Source organism: Monodelphis domestica, chromosome 3 (assembly GCF_027887165.1).
Source record: "Monodelphis domestica isolate mMonDom1 chromosome 3, mMonDom1.pri, whole genome shotgun sequence".
NCBI classification, from domain to species: Eukaryota; Metazoa; Chordata; class Mammalia; order Didelphimorphia; family Didelphidae; genus Monodelphis; species Monodelphis domestica.
The window spans coordinates 45350156-45362409 of NC_077229.1; the positions used below are offsets into that span (position 1 = coordinate 45350156).

Sequence of the window (12254 nt, forward strand, 5' to 3'; positions counted from 1 at the left end):
CCTTTTCCGCAAGATTATCAGATAATAGATATAGACCTGGAAAGGGCCTTTGAGGTTCTCCCATCTTAAAGAACTGAAGCCTAGAGAAGTCAAGGTCACACAGCGGGAGAAATGTCTAAAGCAGGACTTGAATCCAGTCTCCCTAATTCCAAGGCCAATGCTCTATCCATCACACCACACTGTCTCTTGACAAATGCATCAAGATCCAGTTCTCAAGACCAGAGAATAATTGTTGTTGTTGAGTCATTTCAGGCAAATCTGACTCTTTGTGACCCTATTTGGGATAGATACTGGAGTGGTTTGCCGTTTCCTTCTCCAGCTCATTTTTACAGATGAGGAGACTGAGGCAAATAGGGTTAAGTGACTTGCCCAGGATCACACAGCTAGGAAGTGTCTGAGGCTAGATTTGAACTCAGGTCTTCCTAACTCTTGGCCCAGCACTCTCCACTGCACCACCTAACGTTTATTATTAGAGCAGATAAATTCCCATCTGTATGATTGATTAATAGTTGTCCAAAGTATTTTGGCCTCCCTGCCCCTCTCCTCCCCAAACTTCTTTGCAGAGGTGGAGGACCTCAGATATATAATACTGCATATAACAGCTGCTGAGATGCTAGTTTTGCTAAACTGTTTCTTCCCACTTTTTTTATTCGTTGTCATGAGAAAATGGTTCTCTGAAAGGACGATAGGAGGGCTACACTGGAAAATGTAGTTAATATTTAAATAAAAGCAATAAATATTTATTTTTAAACCTTTACATTCTGTCATAGAATAGCCACTAAGTATGAGTTCCAAAGCAGAAGAGTGGTAAGGATTAAATGACTTGCCCAGGGTCACACAGCTAGGAAGGGTCTGAGACAAGATTTGAACCCAGGACCTCCTGTTTCTAAGCCTGGATCTCCATCTACTGAGCCACCCAGCTGTTCCCCAAATTTACTTTTTTTAAAGAAAGTGTTTTGTCCTTTGCCATTGTAGATTTGCTCGTTAGCAGACGCCTGTAGCTTCTGTTCTTGGGTAGAACCTCAGGTTCCAAACCATGCCATAATCTCCAGGTCTCCTAAACTAGGCTCTCATTTGTGTTCTGGCTCCATGATCTCAAAGCTGCTCTGCCCTCGTCCTTCTCCTCCCACTTTCCAGGTGTCTCACCTCCACCAGCTTCACCACATTGGGATGGTCCAACTTTTTGAGAATAGCAATCTCTTGGTAGACCTGTTCAATGGGACCCTTGGGCTGGATGCAGCCTTCCGAGGCGGGTTTGGTGCCACGGGGTGGGGGGCGACCTGATGGGGAAAAGCAAACACGACACCCTATGAGGAGCTTTTGAGGCTGGAGGAAGAGTTAGTCATTCCAGAAAGAAAGTCTGGAAATGGGAAGCCATGATAATGGGAGCTCTGCCCTGCTCAGCCACCTCGGACAATTCTGTTCAGTGGCGATCAAACTCCTGATCATGGAATCCTAGGCACAGCCTGGTACCAAGAGACCTTCAGGGCCCAGTTTCCCATTATTGCTATTTACACATGGTACATTCCAGCCTCTCCTGTCCCTGTTCCTTTTTCAGACACTTCTTTATGGAATGCCATCCCCACCCTCCCATCTTGGCCTGCTGATAGCCCATCCTTGCTTCAATAGTTCCGCCTTCTGAAGCATTGGATGATGTGGGGCAGGCCGGAACACTGGCTCAAGTCTAAGAAAATGAAATTTAGAAGGAATTGGGTTTAAAAAAATCACCTACATTAGAACAAGAGAGGAGGACAGGGGACACAGATAACCATTTAACTGAAAAAAAGCCTAGAAATTTTAGTGGACTACAAGTTCAATATGGCGGCCAAGAAAACCAAGGTCATCTGAGGCTACATTAAGACTGATGGGGCTTCCATCTACTCTATATTACCCAGTTGTCTATACATTGGGGGGATGGAGGGGAAGTGGAAACTTTCCTTTTCTTCAATGTTTTTTCAATTTTCTTTTGCTTATGAATAATAATGAGTAAACATAATCACTGGACCAACAATGGAGCAATAAGATGACTGTATATAGAGCTTGTTACATGTGGTACAGTTACTTTTAAGTGGATATAAAATTGAACAAGGTAGTAACAAAATTATTAATTTTTCCCCTTCTGTGCTACTTCCAGTGGTGGATAGAGAGGTGAGGAGGAGGGGTGTGGAGGCCAAGAAGAGAAAGGAGGAGGTGAAGGCCAAGGAGAAAGTGGATAGAGGGGAGCCAAGAAGAAAAGGGAGGAGGTGGAGGCCAAAGGAAAGGGGATGGAGAGGTCACGAGAAGAAAGAAGGAGGTAGAGGCCAAGGGAAAAGAGGAATGTAGCAGCCAAGGGGATAGAAGGGAGCCAAGAGGAAAAGAAAGGATATGGAGGCTAATGTGAAGAAGAAATGTAGAGGCCAAGAGGAAAAGGAAGGAGGATGCCAAGGGGAAGGGGGAAAGAAGGGAACCAAGAGGAAAAGAAAGGATATGGAGGCTAATGTGAGGAAGAAATGTAGAGGCCAAGAGGAAAAGGAAAGAGGATGCCAAGGGGAAGAGGGATAGAAGGGAGCCAAGAGGAAAAGAAAGGATATGGAGGCTAATGTGAAGAAGAAATGTAGAGGCCAAGAGGAAAGGGAAGGAGGATGCCAAGGGAAAGAGGGATAGAAGGGAGCCAAGAGGAAAAGAAAGGAGATGGAGGCTAATGTGAAGAAGTGTAGAGGCCAAGAGGAAAAGGGAGGAGATAGAGACCAAAAGAAAGGAGGGGTGTAGAGGTCAAGGAGAGAGGAATCTCCAGGGTGTTTGGGGAGGACTGGCACCTCTGATGTAAGAGCTTGCCAACCCCTTTTCAGGCTGCTCATCCACCTTCGGGGTCTACCTTTCGCCCAACTCTCACTTGTGGCTCCAAGAAGGTACAGAATGCACAGCAGCCATAGATAGACCAGTGAAACCTTCTCGACAGGTGGAATAAACCAGGCTCCCAACAGACCTCAGAACTGGCAGTGAGTGAGGAGAATGTCCACCCCAAGCACGTGAAGACTTCCCCCAGTGGAATGGGAGGATGAGAACAATTTGTTCCAATGGCCATAAAGGCAGCTAGCTGGCCAAGGAGTAGCATTGAAGCCAAGGGGAAACGGGAGGTGAAGGCCAAGGAGAGGGAGGGGGTGAAGAGGAGGCCAAAGGAAGGAACAAGGCAGGCCAAACTGACCAAGAACATCTCCCGTCCAGTCTCCTCCTCTGCCCCTGTCTCTCCCTGCACAGGGTGCCCTGCCCATCCTCCCTTGAACCATTTAACTCCCTCATACTCACGTGGGAAGCCCGCCTGCCGCACCAGCTTCTTTTTGGAAAGCACCTTCATGGCCTGGAAGAAAGAAGCCCCAAGGCCCTGGTTACTGTTGGGGGATGCTCCAATGGGGGATGTGGATTCTGCTTCTATCCCAGGATCCTCATGCTAAGCCCTAGCCCTCCCCAGACCCCCACAGCCCTGATCTGAGCACAGAAAGCATAGTAACGCTCGGACAGACCCTTCCAGGCTGGTGGGAAGCTCCAAAGGGTAGGATTTCCTGTCAAATAAAGGGGCCAAGGGAGACGGACTTCGGGGGAGACTATTAAAAAACATCCATCCACTGAGAGATGGTGTGGTCTAGGAGAAAAGAGCCAGGACTTGGGGATTAGGAGCCCTGAGGGTTGTAGTCTCTGTGACTGCTCATTGTATGACTTCAGAAAATCCTTTCCTTTGGCTGTGCCTCAGTTTCCCCATCTGTAAAAATGGGGACAAAACCACTTTATGAATCCAGAGGGTTGGTTCCATCAGAGAAGCCTATCATTCTATGGCTCCTAAGACCATATGAGATCACACGTGTAAAGCATTTTGCATATCTTATGGTAACATGTAAATGCTAGCTATTATTATTATTATTATTATCATCATCATCATCGCTTTGGAGCTTGAAAGGTCCTCAGAGGTTCTCACTCTTGGGCAACTGGATGGCTCTGTGTCTAGTGTTAGACTTGGGGTCAGGAAGACCTGAGTTCAACTGCTTTCTGGAGTCTTTACTAGTTGTCTGACCTTGGCCAAGTCACTCTCAGCCTCAGTTGCCTCATTTGTAAAATGGGGACAATTAGAGCATCTACCTCTCAAAGTTGTTGGAAGGATTAAATAGATAATGTGTACAGAGCATTTTACAGACCTTAAAGTACTTTATAAATGCTAGCTATTATTATTATTTCAAATTCTTCATTTTACCAAGGAGGAAACAAGAGTCCCAGAGACATCATAAGTAGTAAAGCAGCAAACCAAAGATTCTGTCTCCCTTGCTGTGGTTCAGTGGAAAAGAGAGTTGGACTTGTCCTCACTGGTCCCAAGCTCAAAAACTAGCTTTGACATTTGGTTAATAATAACCCCACCCCCAAACAGGGGAAGCTGGGTAGCTCAGTGGTTTGAGTCAGGCCTAGGGATGGGAGGTTCTGGGTTCAAACTTTATCTCAGACACTTCCCAGCTGTGTGACCCTGGCCAAGTCATTTAACCCCCATTACTTAGCCCTTACCACTCTTCTACCTTGGAGTTAATACACAGTACTGATTCCAAGACAGAAGGTAAGGGTTTAAATAATAACAATAATAATAATAACCCCCCATTGACTCAGGGCATGCTCTATCCAGCGCCTCAGTTTCTCCATCAGTAAAATGAGGGTCCTAGACTCTGAGGTCTCTTCCAGCTCTAAATCTGAGTCTAGGTGACCTCAGAAAACCCTCCAGCTTGAACATTCTTTGATACTGCAGCCTGTTAAGCCCCCGATAAGCTCTGGGAACGCTGGGTGGTCAGGCCAATTGGTGAAAAGAATTCCCGATGCCAGCCGAGGGCCTGGGAGTGCTCACAGGGTCTTCCAAGGCAGCTCCCTGGCAGGTCCCCCAGACCGGAAAGTCTCAAGAAAGGGCTGCTGTCCCAGGTAGAACCTAGCTAAGTTGGGAAGGAAGGGCTCCTGCCTCCCCATCCTAAGAAGCGAAGGTCTGCGGGGGGTCCTTGATGACATCAAGTCATTTCGTATTCAATATTACAAGGGAGAACAATCTCCAACCCAGGTATTTTCTCCCTCATGTTCAAAGTGTGCATAAACAATCAGGGTTTCGTGCTGATTGATGGTTTTCAAAACAGCAGGGCCAGGACTTGTGGAGATGTAAGAGATTTAAGGAGAAGGAGACATTGAAATACTGGGTGGGCTTCATTGCTTGGAGAGCTAGACTTGAAGCCCAGGACACCTGGGTTCAAATACCACTTCAGACACTTAATAGCTGGATGACCTCTGTGGACCTCAGTCTCCTCATCTGTAAAATGAAAAGTTGAATTCCCTTTCCTCTATGGTCTCTTCCCGCTCTAAATGTATGGTCCTAGGGCCTCAATGGACCTCAGTCTCCTCATCTGTAAAATGAAAGGTTGAATTCCCTTTCCTCTATGGTCTCTTCCTGCTCTAAATTTATGGCCCTAGGGCCTCCATGGACCTCAGTCTCCTCATCTGTAAAATGAAAAGTTGAATTCCACGGCCTCTAGGATCCCTTCCCACTCTAAATTTATGGTGCTATAACTTCTGTGGATCTCCATTTGTTTGTTGGTAAACTGAGGACAGAGGAGGACTTGGGGACACAACAATGGTCTGATCGGGTCACCATCTCTAGACCTCAGTTGCCTCATCTGTAAGTTGAGGGGTGGCTCAGAGGGCCCCTCCTTTCCATTTCTAAGTCCATGATCTTATCCTAAGTCTCTTCATCTCCCTGGGCCTCAGTTTCCTCATCCATAAAATGAGGGGGGCTGGATGAGCTTAAGCAGAGCAAAGAGCAAGGACATTGTGTTCGGTGCAGGAAAAGTCATTCTTGTCCCAGACTTCCAGGAGGGTAGGGAGCCGGGTACTCACATAGTAAGTATTGTCGTCTTCATTGTAAGCCAGCTTGACCACTCCGTAGGAACCCTGGATAAAGGAGAATATTCCATGAGACTCCACCCCACCAGAGTCCTCTCTCCCAGCTTCCCCTGGGCAGGGGCCAGAGGGCAGGGTTAGTGTCTGAGAATTCCTCTGGCCAGCCTGGTCTAGATGCAGCCTGGCCCAGTCCTACTACAGACCTGTGATGGTCACAGCTGCCATCCCCAGGACATGCACCTCTCCATCTCCCACCCACCCTCCAAGGTCCTGCTCAAACCCAACCCCAAGCGGCCCTCCTTGACCACTCCTACCCACTCCCTACCATTCACAGGTGGCTGAGCTGAGCTCTCAGGTCAGTCTTAATGACACACAGCCCAGGATGTTATTCTTTCCTCTGGGTGTCTTTTCTCCCTCTCATCTTTCTGCATCTCCCCCAGCTCCATGTATGAAGCCATAAACATACTTTGGGCTCCTCACTAAAGGCAATGAAAACAGAATTGATCTGCCTCCCCTCATATGAAATAATGGGCTGTCCTTCTAATGGGAAGGTGATGCTGCAGCTACCAGGAAGTTGTGACATATATAGCAATCAGGACTTCAGAGTCAGGAAGACCCGAAATCAAATCCAACTTCAGATTGTATTAGATAGCTTAATCTAGCTGGGTCACTTAACCTCTGTGCCTTAGGGAAGGAGGAAAGGAGGAAGAGAGAGGGAGGGAGGGAAGGGAGGGAGAGAGGGAGGGAGGAAGGGAGGAAGGGAGGTAGGGAGGGAGGGAGGGAGGAAGGAAGGAAGGAAGGAAGGAAGGAAGGAAGGAAGGAAGGAAGGAAGGAAGGAAGGAAGGAAGGAAGGAAGGAAGGGAGGGAGGAAGGAAGGAAGGAAGGAAGGAAGGAAGGAAGGAAGGAAGGAAGGAAGGAAGGAAGGAAGGAAGGAAGGAAGGAAGGAAGGAAGGAAGGAAGGAAGGGAGGGAGGGAGGGAGGGAGGGAGGGAGGGAGGGAGGGAGGGAGGGAGGGAGGGAGGGAGGAAGGAAGGAAGGAAGGAAGGAAGGAAGGAAGGAAGGAAGGAAGGAAGGAAGGAAGGAAGGAAGGAAGGAAGGAAGGAAGGAAGGAAGGAAGGAAGGAAGGAAGGAAGGAAGTAAGGAAGGAAGGAAGGAAGGAAGGAAGGAAGGAAGGAAGGAAGGAAGGAAGGAAGGAAGGAAGGAAGGAAGGAAGGAAGGAAGGAAGGAAAGGAATGAAAGGCTACCCAAAGCATCAGCATCAAACTGAATGGAGCCTTCCTCACCCTTAGCCAGTTCTGCTCCCACCTCCCATCTCCCTCCCCCTGTTCAGCCCCCTCTAGTCTCTTAGAAGTACCAGCCCAGACTGACAGGTCCCACTCTCCCTGTTCTATTTACCTTCCCGATCTCATCTTTCAGCGTGTATTGGTTAAGCTGTACACAGTCCTGTGGTGGAGAGAAGACAAGGGGAAAAACATTAGAAGCAGCTATCAAGGGAGATGGAAGAGGGAGGAAGGGGGAGAAAATAAATGATTATTAACTGGGAAAAATAAAAGTTAAAAAAAGGCATCTCTGACTAGGCACAGGCAGTTAGGGGTAACCTCAGAGTCCTCCTGGATACCCAAGAAGTGTCCCAAACCTGATCCTTTGAACAGGAAAGTCAGACAAGGTCCAAAAAGCAGCTGATACTACCTGAGATCATTAAAGGGAAAGAAAATAAAAAAGAAACTTGTCACCACCCTTGTCCTGTCAGAATCTTTTGCAAGGTAGAGAACTTAAGCTAATGATTATTATTATTATTTTGTCATTTTTGTTGATTTAGTTGTAACGGACACTTCTTGACCCCATTGGGGGTTTTCTTGGCAATACTGGAGTGGTTTGCCATTTCTTTCTCCTGATTATCATACAGACAAGGAAACTGAGATAAACAGAATTAAGTGACTCTCCCAGGTCACGCAGTTGGTAAATGAGGCTGGATTTGAATTCAGGTCCTCCTGATTCCAGGGCCATCACTATCTACTGGGCCACCTTGCTACCCCAATAAAGTATTATGAGGTCTACAAAGTACTTTATAAATATCTCATTCTGAAAAGTAGGTAATACTATCCTTATTTGAGAAGTGAGGAAATTGGGTAAAACAGGGGCTAAGAGGCAAGATTTGAACTCGGTCCTTCCTGATTTGTCCCCAGTCTGGAACATCCCGGAATCATAGATCTAGAGCTAGGAGGAGTCTTGGGGGCCAGCAAATCCACCCCCTCATTTCACAGAGGAAGAAACAGAAGTTAAATCCCGGCTGGGATTCCTCAGATCCTGTGACTCCAAAGCCCCACTCTCCTCTACTGTATCCTAGGCTCAGTCTGGTCTCTGTCTCCTCAGTACCAAGGACAGTGCCTGATACATAATAAATGCTCACTAAATTGCAACTGGGTGGCTACAGTGCCAAGTCGAAAATCTTCTTGATTTTAAATCTGATCTCAGACACTAGCTATGTGGCAAATCATTTAACCCTACTTGCCTCAGTTTCCTCATCTGTCAAATGAGCTGGAGAAGGAAATGGCAAATTAACTGTGTGACCCTGGGCAAGTCATTTAATCCCCATTGCCTAGCCTCTGCTGTTATTCTGCCCTGGAACCAATACTTAGTATTGATTCTAAGATGGAAGGTGAGGGCTTAAAAAAAAGTTAATTAACCTCTTAGTGATCTAGGTTTAACAGTGTCTCCTGCTCAGTAAACTCCAGTGGCTCCCTACTGCCCTCAGGATTCAATCTAAAATCCTCTTTTAGGCTTATAAGATCTTACAAGATCTAGCATTATATTGCAAGTTGTTCCTCACTCCTGATGGGACATCCCACCTCTGCCTCGGGCATGGCTGTGCCTCATGCCCAGAATGTTCTTCATCTCTACCTCCTGGCTCCCTTCCCTTTCTTCAAATTGTTGTTCACTCATTTCAGTCCTGTCTCCGTGATTGTGGTCCTATTATCTAGGGACTGTATGTCAGAATACTTGGTTTCCTTTTATAAATAAATATACTTATTAATTTATAAATGTATTTATCCATCTCCAGCCTGGAGCTCTATCCACTGAGCCACTGAGTTGCCCCCCTAAAATAGAGGCGGGCTTAAACTGAGTTAGAAAAGGGATTCCTCTTTCAAAGAGTCGGATACCTCTTTGGCAAGAACACAATCTGACGTCACTCAGCGGCAGCAAAATCAGCCTGTGCCTGAAATCTTGGCTTCCCCCATTTGGCCAAAGGGAAGGACTGAAGAACTGAAGGACTGAAGGACTGAAGGGCTGAAGCCCTGAAGGACTGAAGGAAGGACTGAAGCACTGAAGGAATGAAGGATTGAAGGATGGACTGAAGCACTGAAGGATTGAAGGAATGAAGGACTGAAGGATGGACTGAAGCACTGAAGGACTGAAGGGCTGAAGGAAGGACTGAAGGACTGAAGCACTGAAGGACCTTGCTCTATAAAGTAAAAGGAGGCTGAGGCCTGGCTAAGGCTTGGGTCACTTTCCCGCTCTTTGCTCCAGACACTTGGAGGCAAAAGAGTGACAACGAGCCCTCTCCAGAATTCTCCTGAGGTTCTTTTAAGCCTTGTGATCCAGGAAAAGTCCCAGGCTGCCCTTCTCCCCTGAGTTTCCTCCCACCCCTAGAGGCATCACAGTGACTTCCTCCCAACCTCACAATTAGGGAAGCTTCACTCATACAGCCTACTTCCTTCTGTTGTAGTGGCCACTGCTACTTTCTGTGGGCAGATCCTAAAATGTTCAGCTGGTTATCTCAGCCTCCAGCTGCCGTCCTATTTCTTGCCCATCCCAGAGATGCCATGGGCCCCAGGTACAAGCAAGGGCCCTGTCGGACTCTAAGGGAGACAGTTGGTAGATCACTGGTCACATTAGCTGTGTGACCCTAAGCGAGTCTCTTAAAATGTCTGCCTCAGTTTCCTGAACTTTAAAATGGGGATAAGCCAAGGTCTTCTACTGTATCCCAAGCCATTACTGGTAGTCCTAACTTTTGTCTTGCCACTAGATTGCGATGACTTTGGAAAAGAAAGAGGGAGGCCGATGACTTGGTGCAACTCTGCCTCCCTGAAATCCAACTTGTGCTCAACGTCAAAAGGCATCACCTACTGGTATCCTGTTGGTCCTCTTAGAGTATGAAGATTATCATCAACCAAAATGGGAGCCATGATAGCACCCGAGGCAGCTAGGTGGGTGGCACAGTGGAGAGAAGAACAAGTCTAAAGATAGGAAGAACAGAGTTCAAATCTGATCTCTGACACTTACTAGCTGTGTGACCCTGGGCAAGTCACTTCTCCCTGTTTGCCTCAGTTTTTTCATCTTTAAAATCAGCTGGAATACCTAAGAATCTGCCTTAAAAAGCCCCAGAATGGAGCTGAAATTGAATGACTAACTACCACCATTTTTTATCACACTAGAGGATTTGGAGAGTGACAAGAGTATCTCAGTTCCTCTCAAGTTCCTCAGCAAGAACAGAAAATAACCTATAAAGAGGCTTTGCATCCACGGATTGGAATTTCCTGTGGCATAACACTTCAGTCTTTAGTTATATCAAAAATGCTTACTGTAAGAACATGAGGGGGCTTAAAGCCCACTTCCTATTCACTGGTGCTACTGATTTTTTAATAAACCCTTACTTTCTGCCTTAGAATCAATACTGTGTACTGGTTCCAGGGCAGAAGAGTGGTAAGGGCTAGACAATGGGGGTTAAGTGACTTGCCCAGGGTCACACAACTATGTGCTACTGATTTTTTTAAACCCTTATCTTCCGTCTTGGAGTCAATACTGTGTATTGGCTCCAAGGCAGAAGAGTGGTAAGGGCTAGGCAATGGGGGTCAAGTGACTTGCCCAGGGTCACACAGCTACGAAGTGTCTGAGGCCACATTTGAACCCAGGACCTCCCGTCTCTGGGCCTGACTCTCAATCCACTGAGCTACCCAGCTGCCCCCTGTGCTACTGATTTTAAAAAACATTTGTCAATTAGAAGAACAAGCAACTGGCCACGGTGAATTCTTGTGTACTGATTAACAAATGTCCTTATTGTAATCTTGGACTTTCTTAAAGAAAAATTGTGAGTTTTCTTGTTTACCTTTTTTCATAACTAAATGCTTGCAGAGTGATACTTTTATAATAGATGGTTGGATGGAAAATACCAAACATTTTCATCGTGACATCCCTTTCTTTTCATCAAGAAGTGTGGGACGGAGATTGGACACCCAGATGACTGTCTGACTCCTCAAATTGCTCTTGAGTTAAAAAAGCCAAACAAAAACAACATAAATAAAATCAAGATAAGCTGAAGGATGATCTAGAAGTAAAAGGAGCCATTTTCCTGGAAATGAACTTTTAAGTGAATATTTTGTGATTGTAGCAGTAATTTTCTATATCACCAAATAGTTGCCTGTATTGTTATAAATATGGAATAAAGTTATGAAATATAAATAAATAAAATAATCTGGAGAAGGAAATGGGAAACTAGCTGTGTGTCCCTGGGCAAGTCACTTAACCCTGTTTGTCTCAGTATCCTTATCTGTCAAATGAGCTGGAGAAGGAAATGGCAAATTAGTTGTGTGACCCTGAGCAAGTCATTTAATCCTTCTTGTCTCCATTTCCTCATCTGTCAAATGAGCTGGAGAAGGAAATGGCCAACCACTCCAGTATTTTTGCCATGAAAATCCCAAATGGGATTGTGAAGAGTCAGAACAATTAAAAAATAAATGAGCAACAAATAATAGCATGTATTTCCCAGCAGTTTGGGGTGGATCGCACAAGTTAATGTAGTCCTCCTCCACGGCCCCCCAAACCCCTAATTCCCTCCAGCCCAACCTGGCCTGAATTTCCTGCGTGTTTCCTTGAAGGCTGAACTTGGAGCTTCCAATTACTCTGGGATTTCATGGCTGGCCCTGCAGATGCCACCCCAAACTTTTCCAGAATGGGTTAGAGCTCTCCCCAGAATTGGATCAAACAATCTCAGGGCCCTTCCTTAAGGACTAGCTTTTCTGGATGGAGACAAACAACACCCAGAGCCCGGAAGGAACAGATCTAAACTTAAAAGGCTTCTGTTACTATTATTATTAGCAAGAAATACATTATTTTATATATAACAATATAGCTATTATTATTATTAGCTAGAAATGTGATATTATACGTATAACAATATAACTATTCTTAGCTAGAAATATATTTTTATATATAACAATGTAGCTATTATTCTTAGCTAGAAATGTTATTTTCATATATGAATATATAGATATTATTAGCTATAAATGTAATATTATATATAACAATAAAGCTATTATTAGCTAGAATACAATATTTTAAACATATATCAATAGTTATTATTAGCTA

The 12254-nt window shown here is 45.6% G+C and overlaps 1 protein-coding gene across 15 annotated transcripts in view; it reads right to left on the minus strand.

Moving 5' to 3' along the window:
• Positions 1 to 12254, minus strand: part of CAMKK2 (calcium/calmodulin dependent protein kinase kinase 2) — an 88306-nt gene that overhangs the window by 32222 nt on the left and 43830 nt on the right. For all 15 annotated transcript variants that reach the window (XM_056821782.1, XM_056821778.1, XM_056821791.1 and 12 more), the window contains exons 3-6: positions 7284 to 7331; positions 5887 to 5940; positions 3286 to 3337; positions 1147 to 1280 (exon numbers count right to left, since the gene is read on the minus strand). In XM_056821782.1, coding sequence (XP_056677760.1) covers positions 1147 to 1280; positions 3286 to 3337; positions 5887 to 5940; positions 7284 to 7331 — 288 coding nt within the window. The remainder of the gene's footprint in view (positions 1 to 1146; positions 1281 to 3285; positions 3338 to 5886; positions 5941 to 7283; positions 7332 to 12254) is intronic.